Source organism: Parasteatoda tepidariorum, chromosome 8, assembly GCF_043381705.1.
Source record: "Parasteatoda tepidariorum isolate YZ-2023 chromosome 8, CAS_Ptep_4.0, whole genome shotgun sequence".
Taxonomy (NCBI): domain Eukaryota; kingdom Metazoa; phylum Arthropoda; class Arachnida; order Araneae; family Theridiidae; genus Parasteatoda; species Parasteatoda tepidariorum.
The window spans coordinates 74,393,356-74,408,581 of NC_092211.1; the positions used below are offsets into that span (position 1 = coordinate 74,393,356).

The 15,226-nt window shown below is 24.8% G+C and overlaps 2 protein-coding genes across 5 annotated transcripts in view; one reads left to right on the top strand and one right to left on the bottom strand.

The window, feature by feature from the left end:
- LOC107448621 (uncharacterized) overlaps positions 1–2,127 on the bottom strand; it is a 30,576-nt gene extending 28,449 nt beyond the window's left edge. The window contains exon 1 of one of the 2 annotated variants that reach the window (XM_043045495.2): positions 1,992–2,127. The gene's annotated coding sequence lies outside the window, so the exon portion shown is untranslated. The remainder of the gene's footprint in view (positions 1–1,991) is intronic. The other variant, XM_043045496.2, reaches the window with a different exon arrangement.
- Positions 2,128–2,232: 105 nt separating this feature from the next.
- LOC107448608 (coiled-coil domain-containing protein 93) overlaps positions 2,233–15,226 on the top strand; it is a 29,509-nt gene continuing 16,515 nt past the window's right edge. For 2 of the 3 annotated variants that reach the window (XM_043045491.2, XM_043045494.2), the window contains exons 1-8: positions 2,233–2,414; positions 4,312–4,425; positions 5,803–5,897; positions 8,709–8,820; positions 9,854–9,952; positions 10,743–10,799; positions 13,187–13,284; positions 14,297–14,330. In XM_043045491.2, coding sequence (XP_042901425.1) covers positions 2,334–2,414; positions 4,312–4,425; positions 5,803–5,897; positions 8,709–8,820; positions 9,854–9,952; positions 10,743–10,799; positions 13,187–13,284; positions 14,297–14,330 — 690 coding nt within the window. In that variant the 5' untranslated portion in view covers positions 2,233–2,333. Of the gene's footprint in view, positions 2,415–4,285; positions 4,426–5,802; positions 5,898–8,708; positions 8,821–9,853; positions 9,953–10,742; positions 10,800–13,186; positions 13,285–14,296; positions 14,331–15,226 lie in introns of all 3 variants that reach the window. The other variant, XM_043045492.2, reaches the window with a different exon arrangement.

Here is a 15,226-nt window from a genome sequence, read left to right on the forward strand (position 1 = left end):
GAAATCAAGATAAATTTTGTACAGTAATGTAAATTTTAATTAATCATTAGGCATATATGCATAATAATAGTAAATAGTAAGTGTCATGTTAAAAAAGTCATAAGGAATTGTAAACAAGTATCTTAACAGTTTTTTTTATTTATAGGAAAAATAGCTCCTTCAAAATTATTGTTTTCTTTCTTTTTCCTCCATCTCTCAGTCCCTGTCTCTTATCATTAATTTAAAATAAATGTTTAAAGTTAAATTATATTTCTTACTAAATGCTGAAGGGGTTTTGTTTTAATTTTAATCATTTTTAACCCTATAAAATCTTTCTTTAAATCAAAGTATTTAAATTGCATTTATTTTAATAAACTGAAATATTTATTTTTTAAATTTAATTCTATAAAAAAAATTTTAATGTCAAAATTTACTTTGATTAAAATGGACTTTTGTGATATGATATAAAAAAAACATGAATTTTTCCACATTTTTTAATTATTTCAAATTATCTAAACATTTTTTTGATAAATTGATTCTGTTTTCTGACTGTTTTTTCCCTAAGCAATCAGTTTTGCAGTTTTTAATTACTAATTAAATACTTTTAAACATTTGAAAGTATTTAATTTTATGCAAACATATTACAAAGTTAACTGACAAAAGTAATTTAGTGCCTAGAACAATGTTGTTTATTAAACAATTACTATCAACAATTGCAGTCAACATGTCTAAGTACGCGGTTTGCAGGACCATCGGAAGTTGGTAGAGCTAAGAAAATCTTTCCAATATTTGTAACTTGATTTTCTAGACTTTGCAACACTAAAATCTTTTACAATATTTCATTATAGGCAAGGTTTAGGACAGAATGGATTAATCCAAGACTTGAACCGTTCTGTCCAAAACCCTTTTACTCAAATTATGTCACAATTTTATCTGAACAATATTTAAAAGGTAAAATAAACATAGAACTAATAACATATTGATAATTAAATCTACTAGAGAATATCTGTTTTTAAAAGTATAATGTTTTATTAATATTGTTTGACTCTTCAATTTAAATCAGTAATCAAGTTCAATTGGTCCTCTCATTCAATAGTACATAACTGAACCACACAGGTTAAGCTATTAGGGGCTAAGTGCTTGGTTAGTCATAAACAGGTTTATTTATCTACAGTACTATTCAAAAATACTTTTATTTCATTAATGTTCGATTCTTTTAGCATAGTGGTGATACATCACTAGTGTCAGTAACTGAAACTGATGTTATGCCCTTCAAAACTGTTAGGTAATATTAAAATATATTTAAGTTAAAAACAATTTTTTTAAAAATAGATGTCTTTTTTATCATCCTGTAAAGCAGAAATTATAACATTTTGTTTTACAAAAATATTGTGAAAAATAAAAGGTTAATTTTTAAACAAATTTAGTATTTAAAAAAAAAAATTATTTTTTAATATTGCATTATTTATCTTTATGCAAAAACATTATTTATCAGTATTAAAAGCATATTTATATTTAAAGGATTAGGTATTCACTTTTGTTGTTCAATGAATTGTGGAGCTTTTAAAATTATAAACCTTTTCTATTACATTACATTATTTTCCTCTAATAAGTTAAAATAAATTGCATAAAAAATATCAAATATTTATTGATACATGTAATTATTATGCGTACAATGGTTACACCTATAGAATTTTTACCTTTTACCAAAGTTCAAGGTTTTGGACACTTTAAGACAGTCCTGTTCAAAACCCCAACCCTGCAATATTCACTTGCTGTACCAATAATAATAGAAGTAAGAACAAGTAAAATATACAGATTCTTAAGATTTAAAACAAAATAAAGAGTAAAAATAAAGTAAGTTTATAACTTCGGACTTTCAAGCCTAGTTAAATCAGTTTAATTAAAAAGTGGATTTATTATGACGTTCCATCCAAAAAATTATAATAAAAATAAGACTAAATCTATTTGAATAATAATTAATATTCGAATTTTTGAACAAAAGATTTCACCTTTTTAAGACAAGAGTGAAGAAATCTACTAATCTGCGAAAAGGATTGTTTTGACAGAAAACGAATAAACAAAATAACCGCTTTTTAGTTTAGTTTCAAGTTGTAGTACAAGTTAAAGTATTTTCACAAGCGTGCGGTTCTTTAAAAAATAGAAAACTTAACTGTAAAAATAAAAATGAGCAATGTTATCAAATAAGCACTACCACTTTAACTTGTAAATACATTCTTAAAAAATTAATGGCAACATTACTTGTAATTGACATATGATTGGAACGAAATGAAAATATAAACAAATGAAATACATTATCCGGTGTGTCCTGTGTTAATTTGTGAATTAGAATCATGGCTGCTGTAGGCGTTGTTCGTCGTGCAAGCAGGCCTCCACCTGTTCCAGATTTTGGAAACTTAAACAAAACTAATAAGGTGATTACGAAACATTATTAAAAATTAGGAACAATTGAATTTTTTAATCCTAAGGGAGATTTTGAAAGTTACTATTTTTCAAAAATCCTAATGGTTATTTAAAAATATATTTTGTTGAAATTTGTGAATAATTGAAAATAAATTTCAGCATATTTTAAAAATTCAATTTATTTATCATCCATTCATTATTAAGTTTACTAAGTAAAAATATACTTTTACATTTTCGGTGATTTTGGTCAAAACTCCCCAGTAACTGTTAAGTTACTTCCAAATTTTATTCAAAAAATAATACTGTTTAATAGGCTATCAACTGTTAAAGAAGTACTTTTCTTCTTCTTCACAATTTCCGTTTCCAATTTTTAGAATGCATTTAAAAACCGAAATGGTGTGAACAATTATTGTATGAATTATTAAAGGTTTGTCTTATAGTATTCATGTATTTACAGCCAAATTTTGGCATATTTAAACCTTTTTTTCCATGGTGAAAAATAAATGTTAAAAAACTTTTCATTCTTTTTTTCATCAATTTTGTTTATAAATTTTGTTTCCATTGTAAGAAACCAATTTAACAAAATTTCCATTCCATATATATCTAGGAACGATTTCCATATTCTGATCCATGGTAAAATAATTTTAAAGTCTAGGCGACTTCTGATCAGTGGCCCTGGAGCAATTAAACAGAAAGGGACAAACTTTAAGAGTAAAACTTGTAGCCACTCCTGGGCAAACCTCTACATGTTTTTGTTTCGAATTTTTCTCATTTAAAAACAATTTAGCACTTTGGTGATTGTAGTTGGTGTGGCAGATCACAATGCGGAAATATCCCTTGTATGTATATATATATATATATATATGTATCGCAATATATTATTGTTTTACTTTAAATTTCTAAACCCTTTTCACTAATAAATATATGTTTTTCCGGAAATTAAAGCATTTTGAGATCTGAGCCTGACGAATTTTAATCTGCACCAACCAGATCCCGCGATGCAAAAGATATAGATTGTGAGTAAATGAAAATCTTGGTTCTTGACAACTTCCTGGCAGTGGCCTTCGAGAAACCTAAAAAAAGAAGAAAAAAATCATAACGATAGGCGACCAACTCAAAGGGTATAACTAGTAGCCGCACCAGGGAAAACCTTTATACATGTTATTTTAAAAATATTTGCAAGTTTAAAATTCATTTGGCAACTTGAGGATTGTAATTGGTGCCACAGTTTATGATGCAGAAATACCCCAGGATCAACTTGTAATTATACTATGCAAACCTTTATAAGTTTTTTTTTTCTTACCAAAAGCTTTTATTAGAAAAATCTTTAGCGATAATAGTTGGCGCAAACAGTCACCATCATGTGTCCGAAGTCATTTGAAATTATATTTTACATTAAAAACTGAATCCATCATGTTAAACTAAATGAAATTTTAACTATCTTGTTCTTAAAGAAATAATGAACTAAAGTAGTAACTTATTAATACAAAGAACTGATTAAAAATGATTTTAAATGCAGAAATTTTTCTGTAACTTTCTTCAGTAAATGAGCCTATGAATAAATATGATAAATGAGTCTATCTCATCTTTATTCACCATAGCATGAACTTGTGATTTTAAACGTGTTAGTGATCTTTACCTTTTTTTATCAAATGTTTCAAAAATTTAGCATACAACTGAAATAAGCATTTAGAAAGACATTTTATGTATATTTTTATATAAATATTTCTTTTCATTACTGCGAAAGAATTATAACTGTATTTAGAAATAATTAGGTTTCTTTGAATATTCTGAATTAAATTTTCTAATTTAAATCTTATACTCAAAATACCTTTTTTTTCTTCAATTGCTTATGACACTCCTTTATTCCATTATTTTATAGTTCTTTAATTTATTTTTATGAGAAAGGTAGAAGTTCGAGAAGATGAAGAACAAGAAAAAAAGTTCCTAGAAATTATTGAGTTGCTTCTTGCTGCTGGTTATTTCAGAGCTAGGATCAAAGGATTGTCCCCTTTCGATAAAGTATGCTTATTTTGTAATTAATTATTTTCTTGAAGTACTCTGCATTTTGTCATTGCTAATTGCAAAAATTATTTAGAACATATTCTTAATCCAGATCTTTTAAATTAAATTTAGAATCGGTTAAAGACTTCAGACTAAGTGAGTGACCACAATTTAGTTTTTCTCTCACTTTGTCAATCATGTTATTCTTTACTAAAGTCTATAACTTTAAATGGGGCCTAAAACACTTGTATCATTTTTTTTTTACATACATTTTGCATCTTGTTATCAATTACTAAATATTGATCTAGACTAGGATGGCTTTTCCATGTGACCATTAGATATAGTCCCCCATAAGAGTTATTGAAGTGTGTCCGCCAGGGAAGCTGCAAGTGAGAAACTGGGGGGGGGGGCATCACCAAAAAGGGTTTCTCTAAGCAAGTCAATTTATTCATAATTTAATTTTTTTACAAATAGAAGAACAATGTAGTGACAAGTTTGTTTTATTTAGACCTATTTTATGTTAGAATGTTCTTGCACAATACCTTTTTGAGATGGCATGGTTTTTACTGTATTATGTTGAAGCTCAGTTAGTGTTGTATATCCGATTCAAAAATTATTTTTAGCTTTATTGAGTTTCCAGTATCACTAATTGATTAGAAATTTTTTTTTGTTTTACAAAAATATTTAAAACTAAAAGTTCGTCTTTCTTTTGCTTAGAATGAGACTAGTTTTGAGGTCAGAGCGTTTTGAGAGACAAGAATGAGAGTGGCTATAGGCAAAAGGAAGAAAACATGCCCTTCGTTCATTGTTATAATAATTAATTTATTAGTTCTTTCGTTTATACAATCTTCCTTTCACCTAGAATGAGACCCTGTGTTGAGAGTAGAGCATCCTAAAAGCAAAAATATAGTGTGAGGGTAGAGGGAGCAGGATATTTTGCATGGAAAAAATCATGCATATTTTATTTTTTTTGACAGTTCTAAGGTAGAATACCCATATTTACCTTCAAAATCAACTGAGTTCAAGAAGTTTAATTTTACTGCTACCACACGTGCTTATTGAAAAGAATTTTATTTAGAAGATAAATCATTGGCAATGTTACTGTGGATGCATATTTGATGATTAACAATTAATATACTATTTTAAGATCCTTAATTTTTTCAAAAAAGGTCCTTAAAAGCACTTAATTTTTGCTTTGATAAAAGACTGGGAACCTTGAATATATTTAGTGGATATCTACATTAAAATTTTAACTGCATATTTTACATGCATGAGGCTATAAAGTTTTATGAAACTAACAGTATTTCCTTGTAATATTCCTTCTTTGTTTTGTATTATTGAATAGATTAATATAGAATAAATATTATTTAAAAGAAAAACAATTTCTTTTAATAGGTTGTTGGTGGAATGACGTGGTGTATTGAAGTTTGCAATGTTGATATCGATATTGATCTTCTTTTTCAAGAAAATTTAACAATTGGTCAAAAAATGTAAGAGTCTTATAAAGAAAATACAGTAGATCTTGATAGTTTAATCTATAAATGACATTTCACAATAACATGTATTGCAATTTTTCAAAAATTACGTAAAAAAACAGAATTACATTTCTCATTTATTTCTCTCCTGTTACAGTTTTTCATTTTTTTTTTGAAGAAAAATTGTTTATCAGAACATAAAAACGGATATAATCATTTTGAGCATTTTACTTAGTGAAAACATGAGCAATAAATTTACATGAGCATGAGCAATAAAATACATGACATGAGCAATAAAATACATGAGCAATAAACTGCTTTCGCAGTTCATTTCGGATTGCTTCGCAATCCGATGCTCGCTCATTGGATACGTTCTTAACGCCTAGCTTTTGTATACTTTTTTGAACACTGAATTTCCGAAAACTTTTCACTGTAGATAATTATAAACCTGTGCATTTCAATATTAATTTGAAATTGCAAACAGTTCACATATTTTTCTTAATCACACTATTCTAAATTTCAGTTGTTGAGAAAAGTAACTGTTGTAAGTTTTGTTTTAAAGTCTTTCCCACCAGAGGGCTAAAACCATGTGTTGTAAAACAATATGAAATAGTACTGAACGCCGGATGTAAAGCATCGGCTTCGATGAAGATAATTTTGTGAGAATTTTTTTGATAATTCGGTGAGAATTCACCCGATTAGACATATGATGCTCACTACGTGCTCTTGCACGCCGAAGCCTATCAATTAAAATGTATTAGCGTTTTATATAATATAGATTAGCCATATGATGCTCGCTACGTGTTCTTGCGCGCCGAAGCCTATCAATTAAAAATGAAAACTGTTGCCATCGCGAGAAAAAAAATATCATCGGTTTTATTGATACATACGTATTAGCGTTTTATATAATATAGATTAAAAAGATGTGATTACTAGGGATGTAAGGAATATTTGGCCAAATATTCGGCAAAGAATTATTTGGAAAATTATTTTTGGACAAAATTTTTATGGGGAAATTTTAATAGATTTAATAAATTTTAATAGATTTTTATTCTATGAACATAAATTTACAAATTTTTGCTTTTTCTTAGATAAGAATATTGGCAATAGAACTGACCTAGATTTTTCATTAATTTTACATTTATTTCGTAATTGCAAAGATAATAATAAGAAAAAAAACACTACTTTGAGATGTTTTTTATTCTAAAAGCTCAGTTTTTGTATAACATTTATTTTTAACAGTTTGTTTCTCATAAAAATGATTTGTTATTTTTATATGAAAGAAAGCTCTTGAAAATGTGATCTAGATATCATTATTTCTTTAAAATAGTATAGTGCACACAAAAGAACACTTACATTACTTTAGCTTTTAAATTGTATATTAATTTTTACAAATTATTGCTAACAATGTAGACTTTCATTTTTTAAAATTTTAGGTTAAAAGATAAGACACGAAAGTATACGTTTTCTTAATTTTTTTCTTCCTCTTTTTGACGAATTAAGACATTTTATTACTAGTCTAAAATAAGAATACAACTTATTACATATTTCATAATGGCTTAAGTTAAACAGAAAATTTTGAAAATGATTTTTGGAAAAATTTATGTCTATTTATTTTAATTATTCTACAGTCATTTTTTTTTAAATGCATAGTGTGAAAAAATTTAAAAACTTGTATAACATAATAATTTAATCTCTTTATTCATTATTAAATTAAATAGTATATAATTATTAAAAAAATTGCATTATATTTATAAATGAGTTTCATAACTGTGTGTAAATGTTCTTTAATTCACTTTGTTGGTTCTTGAAATATGGCGCAACATAACTGTGTGTAAATGTTCTTTAATTCACTTTGTTGGTTCTAGAAATATGGCGCAACATATAAAGTTAACATAAATGAGCTCAAATTTTGAACATCCATCCTGACTAAACTATCAGGATTATATTTTACAGATTGTGTCTCTTTTCCATATTTTTATGAATCCAAACTGCAAAAAGAAAAAAGATATAAAGTAAATTGTTTCTTTCTGATTTTTGACTTGCACTAATTAATTAATATATTTAACATCTATTCCACTAACCATTAATATTGCATCAATTAAACATCTATTCCACTAACTAAGATTGTATCCATTAAACATCTATTCCACGAACCATTAAGATTGCATTCATTAAACATCTATTCCACTAACCATTAAGACTGTATCCATTAAATATCTATTTCACTAAACATTAAGATTGCATCCATTAAGCATCTATTTCATTAAACATTAAGATTGCATCCATTAAACATCTATTCCACTAACCATTAAGATTGTATCCATTAAGCATCTATTTCACTAAACATTAAGATTGCATCCATTAAACATCTATTCCACCAACCATTAAGAATGCATTCATTAAAAATCAGTGCTGGTTAACCAAACCATTAAAATTTAGTACCTGCAACTCTAAAAATTATACAAAGTGTTCTGGTTTTTTTTNTTTTTTTTTTTTTTTTAAATTTGTTTATTTTGCAGACTCTATTAGAAAAAAAAAGTGACACAATAAAATATCTATTTGTGTTGTTTGGAAAGATCTTTTTAAAATGAAGTAACTTCTGTAAAACTTAAAATAAATAAAAAATGATTGTTAAGTTTTACAAGTAAAATTCTAATAATACTTTTAAAATCCTATTCTGAAATTTCTCACCCGAACTAAATATGAAAAATTAAATGCTCTGAATTTCTCCTTTGCTTTTATAATGTTTGAACTTTGATTATTTTGTACTTTTCCATAGTATTTCTTTAGGTTATTTTGTAAAACTTTTGTACTTATATTTAGTGCTTTAACTGAAAAAATTGTGGCTGTTTTACCAAGAATGAAATGCCCACATCGGATTGAACCACATCAAATTCAAGGATTGGATTTTATTCATATTTTCCCAGTGATACAAGTAAGTCTAATCATTTTTATTTAATTTTATTAATGAAATATAGTACAGTTTTTTCTTGATAGTTTATTTTTTTTTTAATAAAAAGTAATACAATTTTGTAGAAAAAATAAAAGAACAGTAAGTGAAAAAACTAAGTAATAACTAATTCAATATATTTATATTATATTATACTATACTTTGCTTATTCTAAAATTGTTCATTTTTAATTATTGTATATCTTAATAACTAGTAAATGCACAGCTTTTACCTTGTATATTTTGATTTTTAGTATTGTCTGTTAATTTAAGATTTAATTAATTATTAAAAGTTGCTGCCGCTTGTTTGTTATGTATTACAGTATATACTGTTATGTTGAATAATATTTCAAATTTGACATTAATGACAAATAATTTGTGATGTCATATATTTTATTTTGCTTGTGCTAAAGGTTTAAAAAATAAATTATTCTGAAAATGCTCGCTTTTAAGAATCATTTGCGTAAAGAATTTTTTTCCCCTTATTGAAAATATTTTCTTTAATGAAATCTGGTATATCAGGATATTTTTGTGTTACATAAATTATTGTACAAGAATAGTTTGTTAATTGCAATTTGGGTTTGTTCATTGCAAATAGTTGGCAAATTGAAATGCTAATCTTAACATATTTTTTTTCCTATAGAAAATATGAAAGTAGATTTTTTTTGGAGACTTCAGTTTAACACATATAACTGTTGTTGCAAAATATATGTAATTTATTATATTTTTAATTTATTGAATTTTAATATTTGTCTTTCATTATTGCAAGTAAACTTATTGTTTATTTCATCCTCATTTTGTTATTAATTTTACACTTTGAATTTCAAAATATTTTAATGATATATGTATATAAATTTACAATTTAAATTTGTGTTGTCTTGTTCATCTGCGATATCGTAAAGTATGAGGGTTTTATGTAATTTTCTCTTTTATTTTCTGAAGTCTGATTTTATTATTATTATTTTTACTTGAAACAGTTATTCATTTTTGTGGTTAATTTTTTTTTTTTTTTTTTAAAGTGGCTAGTTAAAAGAGCAATTGAAACCAGAGAAGAAACTGGAGACTATATCAGAGCATTCTCTGTCTATCAATTTCACAAAAATTTTGAAATGCCTGAGGTATACTAATTCTTGTTCCTTTGTAACTTTTTTATTTTAATTATTTATAAATAGTGATAATCACTATTTATAATTATAATTTATCTAAAAAAATTTTAAATAAATTATTGTACTATTTTCTTTGTTTTTATAAATAATTTCTTCTGCTATACTTTTTCTGTATTCAAAATGTTTGAATCTGTTTATATATTTTTGCGCATAATGCATAAATATTTTTTTTTTTATCATTAATATTTTACTTCTTATATCTATATGATTTTTTTTTATCACTTAACACTTTTTATATCAGTAAGATTTTTCTATTACTAAATAGTAAAATATAAAATACTTATACTTTAAATACTTATACCAAGTATAAAATACTTATCCACTTATTTATACTTTTCCTATAAACTTAAAACTTATAATATTAGCAATGTTATTTATTTGAATAATTATAAAAACTTTCTGGAAGTCTTATAAATTTTAATAATTCTATGACAAAAGATAACAAGAACATTAAAATAATCATGTAGTTTAATTTTGACCTACATTTGTATAATATTTCAATTATATATTTAATTAAGATTATCTATTGTATATTTAGCTTTAGGATGTAAGCAGACATATATATTTGTACATTTACATTTGTATCACATTTTAATTTTGTATTCAGTGTAAATTTTCTGTTATATATTTATATTTAGGATGTAGGTGTGAATATATTGAAATATGATACTTATGTGAACATTTACATTTGTATTACATTTCAACGGATAAAATTGTGTATTATATATGTATTTATTTTTAGGATGCTGCTGCAAGTACATTAAAAGAGAAAATGGCTGTTTCATACAAGAATATTAAAGTAAATGTTTTATTATCTACTTGTTTTATGTTATCTGCCATTTTTTTGTGAATTGTTGCACAATATAATTTCATTATATAGAATGGTTCTAGATCATTTTATTAGTCTTTTTTAATCTAATTCCATCATTTGTATGCTAACTAATAGTTATATTTACGATATATTCATCTTTATGAAATGTTTTGCATTTTTAATGAGTACTCATTAGGCTAGTTAAAAGATAAATAAGTATTTTCTTTCTTTAACTCATAAAATTTTTCATAATCATACACTTGTTTTAATTAATTGCCAAAACTAAAGACTTTTCATTGAGATATAATTAAATAATAATTGTTTTTTAAATAAATCATTTTTTTGTTGTCTTTTCTGTTTCTAAGTGTGCAATAAATTTTATAGTCAAACTTATCTTAAACATTTATTGGAAAGAGGAAAAAAAACTTTAAAAAAAAACATGTTATCAACAGTTGAATAAAGAAAAAAATTCTTTACAAGAAAAGTAATAAGCGATCCATTTTTTATTAAGATGAACATTAATAAAATAAAATATATTAGCCTTGCTCTCGATAAGAGATATATATTACAATATTTATTCAACCACATATTTCTATGCATATTTTGGCAACCATAGTTTCTAAGTAGCTTTAAACTAGATTGATTTGATTGCTTCTTCAGTATTAAGCTTATTTAATTTTTGTTTATTAATCATTTTGAACTGAGGACTAAACTCTTTTTGCAATAGTTTGGATGATTCTACATACTGCTTCAAAGCTATCAAGGATAAATCCCTATCAACAATCATTCAATTAATCAATTCAAAGCCACCTACTTATTCGCTGTTTTTTCAAAAGGCACACCTTTGGAATTCTGGAGTAAAAGGAGAGGATAGAATGAATGGCTGATCACAGTATATACATTACAACTGACTAAAAAAAGATTAAACACGACTTTGAACTCCTAATTTGGGGGTCAATCGAAGTTAAGTTTCATTATATTATTTGCAAGCATTGCATCTTCTCATTTTAAAAATTTTGCAGGTTTTTCTTAACATATTTCTAAACAGCTTTTCGATTTTATTAAAATTTCTGTTTCTCTGATTTTTTTTTCTTCCAAATTTCACACAAAGTATTATATATGTAGAAGAAAAAAAATTTAAGTTACCCTGGTAAGAGCCAAAGGAAGTTTTGTCAAAACAATCTTGCTTTAACATTTAGTGCTTAGGAATTTCAGAAATTTTTTAAAATTTTTATTGGAGTAATTGAAAAATTTGTAGAGTGGCATAAAAACAGAGGAGTTAGGGAATTTTATCAATCCGGAAAAGTTGGAGAATTTTATGTATCTGGAAATATCAGAGAATTTTCAGGGAATTTAAAGTACAGTCCAGGAAATTTAATGAAAATTACCTAAATAGTCAGGGAGTTAATTTGAGCTTCCTAAAAGTCCAATATTTTTTTTTTGAGCTAACAGTTCTCTTAACTATGAAAAAATAAATAAATTACGTATTTCAATTTTAACAGCAAGTTTAAGTGTTTCATAATAAATATTATGCATAAAAATAAGACATAATTTAGAAATTAATAAGAACATTTATGTCATCACAGGACAATTTGATAAATTAGTCTCGAAAAATCAGGGAATTTTTTTTCTTCTTAGTGTTTGTAATCACCCTATTTTTCATGACTAAAGTTGGAGTTAGTGAGGTTTAATTGTACTAAAAATAGCATACATAATAATATGATTTAGGTTAATGATATGTAATATAAATTTATTTTTACTATAAGCTATTAAAAGATTATGCGTAATGAAAATAATGATTTAGCGCTAATTATTCTTTAAAATTCAAGGAAAAACTTAAAATTTTGTTTTTAAAAACTTAAGTTTTAGAAATAGTCTATGAAATTTTATGCAATGTCATTTTTTTTCTCAATTTGACCACAAGTTTTATGAATGTTTTACTCTGTCTGAAGCTCTAAATATTTCTTTATTACTTAATGTTAATTAGTAAGCAGTTTGAAACTAAAGTTGTCTTCTCGAAATATTTTCAGTTTTTGTTTTTCTTCAGTTGATAGTATTTTTTTATTTCTGAATGAGATTTTGCATAACATATATACATCATATATTTTTTTCAATAATTTAAATTAAGAAAAATGCTTTTTTTTCCTAATTATTTTATAATTTGGTTTCAATGAGAGATAAAACAAAAATGTAACTATAACTAAGCAGGGTAAAATATTCAGTTTTTTTTTTAAAGCAAACAAAAGGTTTTATATGTTACATATTGTTTTATTTATTATGAAGTTGCTTGTGTAAATTGTGTGAAGCCTTGTGTAACTAATCTTATTGAAATATAGGCTGTTCATTTTAATTTTTGAATGAATTGAATCTTATAGGAAGTGTATCGTCCTCAAAGGTTATTTCGTTATCATGCTCCACATAAGTTGAGGGAAGAAGAAGAACGAGTACAAACTACATTGTTAGAATATGGAAAGTAAGCTTTTAGTTTTAAGAAATGGTGTTTTTTATTTTTTTTGCTGAAATTACTTAATGATGCGGATGACATTTAATTTTTTAAAAATACTTTTCTTTTTTTAATGTATTTTTTTGAGATTTTGGAGCTTTTTTTTTATTTAAGAAATTTTTTTTTTAACATTTTTGGATATTTTTTTCATTTTAGAACTTTGTGACAGGAATTAATTTTTTTTTGTATAAAACTTCTCTAAATATTATTATTATTATTTTTTCTTTAGTCGTCAGTTTTCGCTTCGAAGGTTTATTTCAAACTTTAATGAAACATTAATTTCTCTTAATATGCATATTTCAATATAATTATATGTTACATATAAGTTTAGGATAAAAATGTGTCAGATTGAAATTCATGTGAGTGCTTTTTTTTTAAGCTATTTTTATTGTGTTTTTAGATTATCAAGATCATATTCATAAAATGTTGAATAGGGTTTCTCTTACATTTCACTGCAATGAGTTTTATACAATTTTGTTAGAGCATAGAAATGTTTCAGAAGTTTAAGAAATAAAAAAAAAGAAAATTATTTAGATAATTATTTTGTTTTCTTAAGTTTATTTTAGAATTCAAGTCTTAGAAAATGGAGGAAATTTTTAAATGTTATGTATTGAACATGTGTATCAATCTTGTTTTTTACAGGAAAAGAAAAAAGAATTTAAAAAAAAATATATTGCATTTTTTTTTTAAATTTTGCTATTTTTTATTTATTTTTTTTTTTTTTTGGTATCAATTTCAAAGAAATTTGCAAATAAAACACAATTTGAAAATATTTAAACTCCACATTCACATTTGTTCAGTTCATAAAGTCTATACTTTTCATCAATTGTACAATAATTTTTTTATTGTTATAGCTATTTTAAGGAAAAGTGAAAATAATGTACTTTTTCTGCATTAAAAAACATTTTTTAAGCTATTTAGTAACGTTTATTTCTAAAAGACTTAATGATTTTCACATAATACAGATTGTTACTTTTTTTAGGAAACTTGGTGGTACAAAAATTACCGAAAGTAAGGTAAGACTTATCAATAAACTTTTATAATAATATAACTTAATATAATAATATAACTTGCAATATAACTGATATAATATAACTTCTTTATTAATGTCTATATTTCTTGGTAATATAAAATTTATTATGCATTAGTTTTTTTGGTACATCAAAAAATATGTTTTAGAGTTACTCCAATTTAGAAAAAAATTGTTAGTTGGTTGTTTAATTGAATGATAAAAAGATAAGTAAAGAAAAATAAGTAAAAAAGGAAAAGTTATTTCCTTTTCCTACTTTGCCAATATCTATTATGCATAAAAATTATATAGTTTTAATTATTCAAACAAATAGCATAATGGTATGTATTGCAGTGTCTTACTGTTTTTAAAATTTATAAAAATATATTTTACATATTTTTACATCAAAGTTATTTAAAATGTCTTTTTTGATAACTAGCTTTTGTGATAACTATGAAAGGTATTTGGTACCTATCACATAGTTTAATAATAGTAGTAATTTGACAGTGTTTTGGAGCTCAGTGCTTCATAAATGTCTAGACATGTTTCATTCTTTGAAAAACTTTAATTCCATAATAAATTGAGAAATAAATTAAAAATTTATCACTTCAGAAATTGCATCAATTTTTCTTAAGATGCTAATTTTTTCAATTTTAGCTTGAAAAACTGCATGGAATTTTTTTATTATTTAAGTTTGAAACTTTTTTTTAAAATCTTTTTTGAGATTTTAGTTTTTTTTAAAATCTGGCAAATACAGCTGTGAGTTTTATTTATTTTTAACATGTAAGTTTTTATTTCTGACATATCATGTGTAAATGAAAGTTTTCTGTGGGTTTAATTTTTATATCAAATTAAAATGGATTGCCAAAATAAAGTTCAAATCGAATATTTTAAGACCATAAC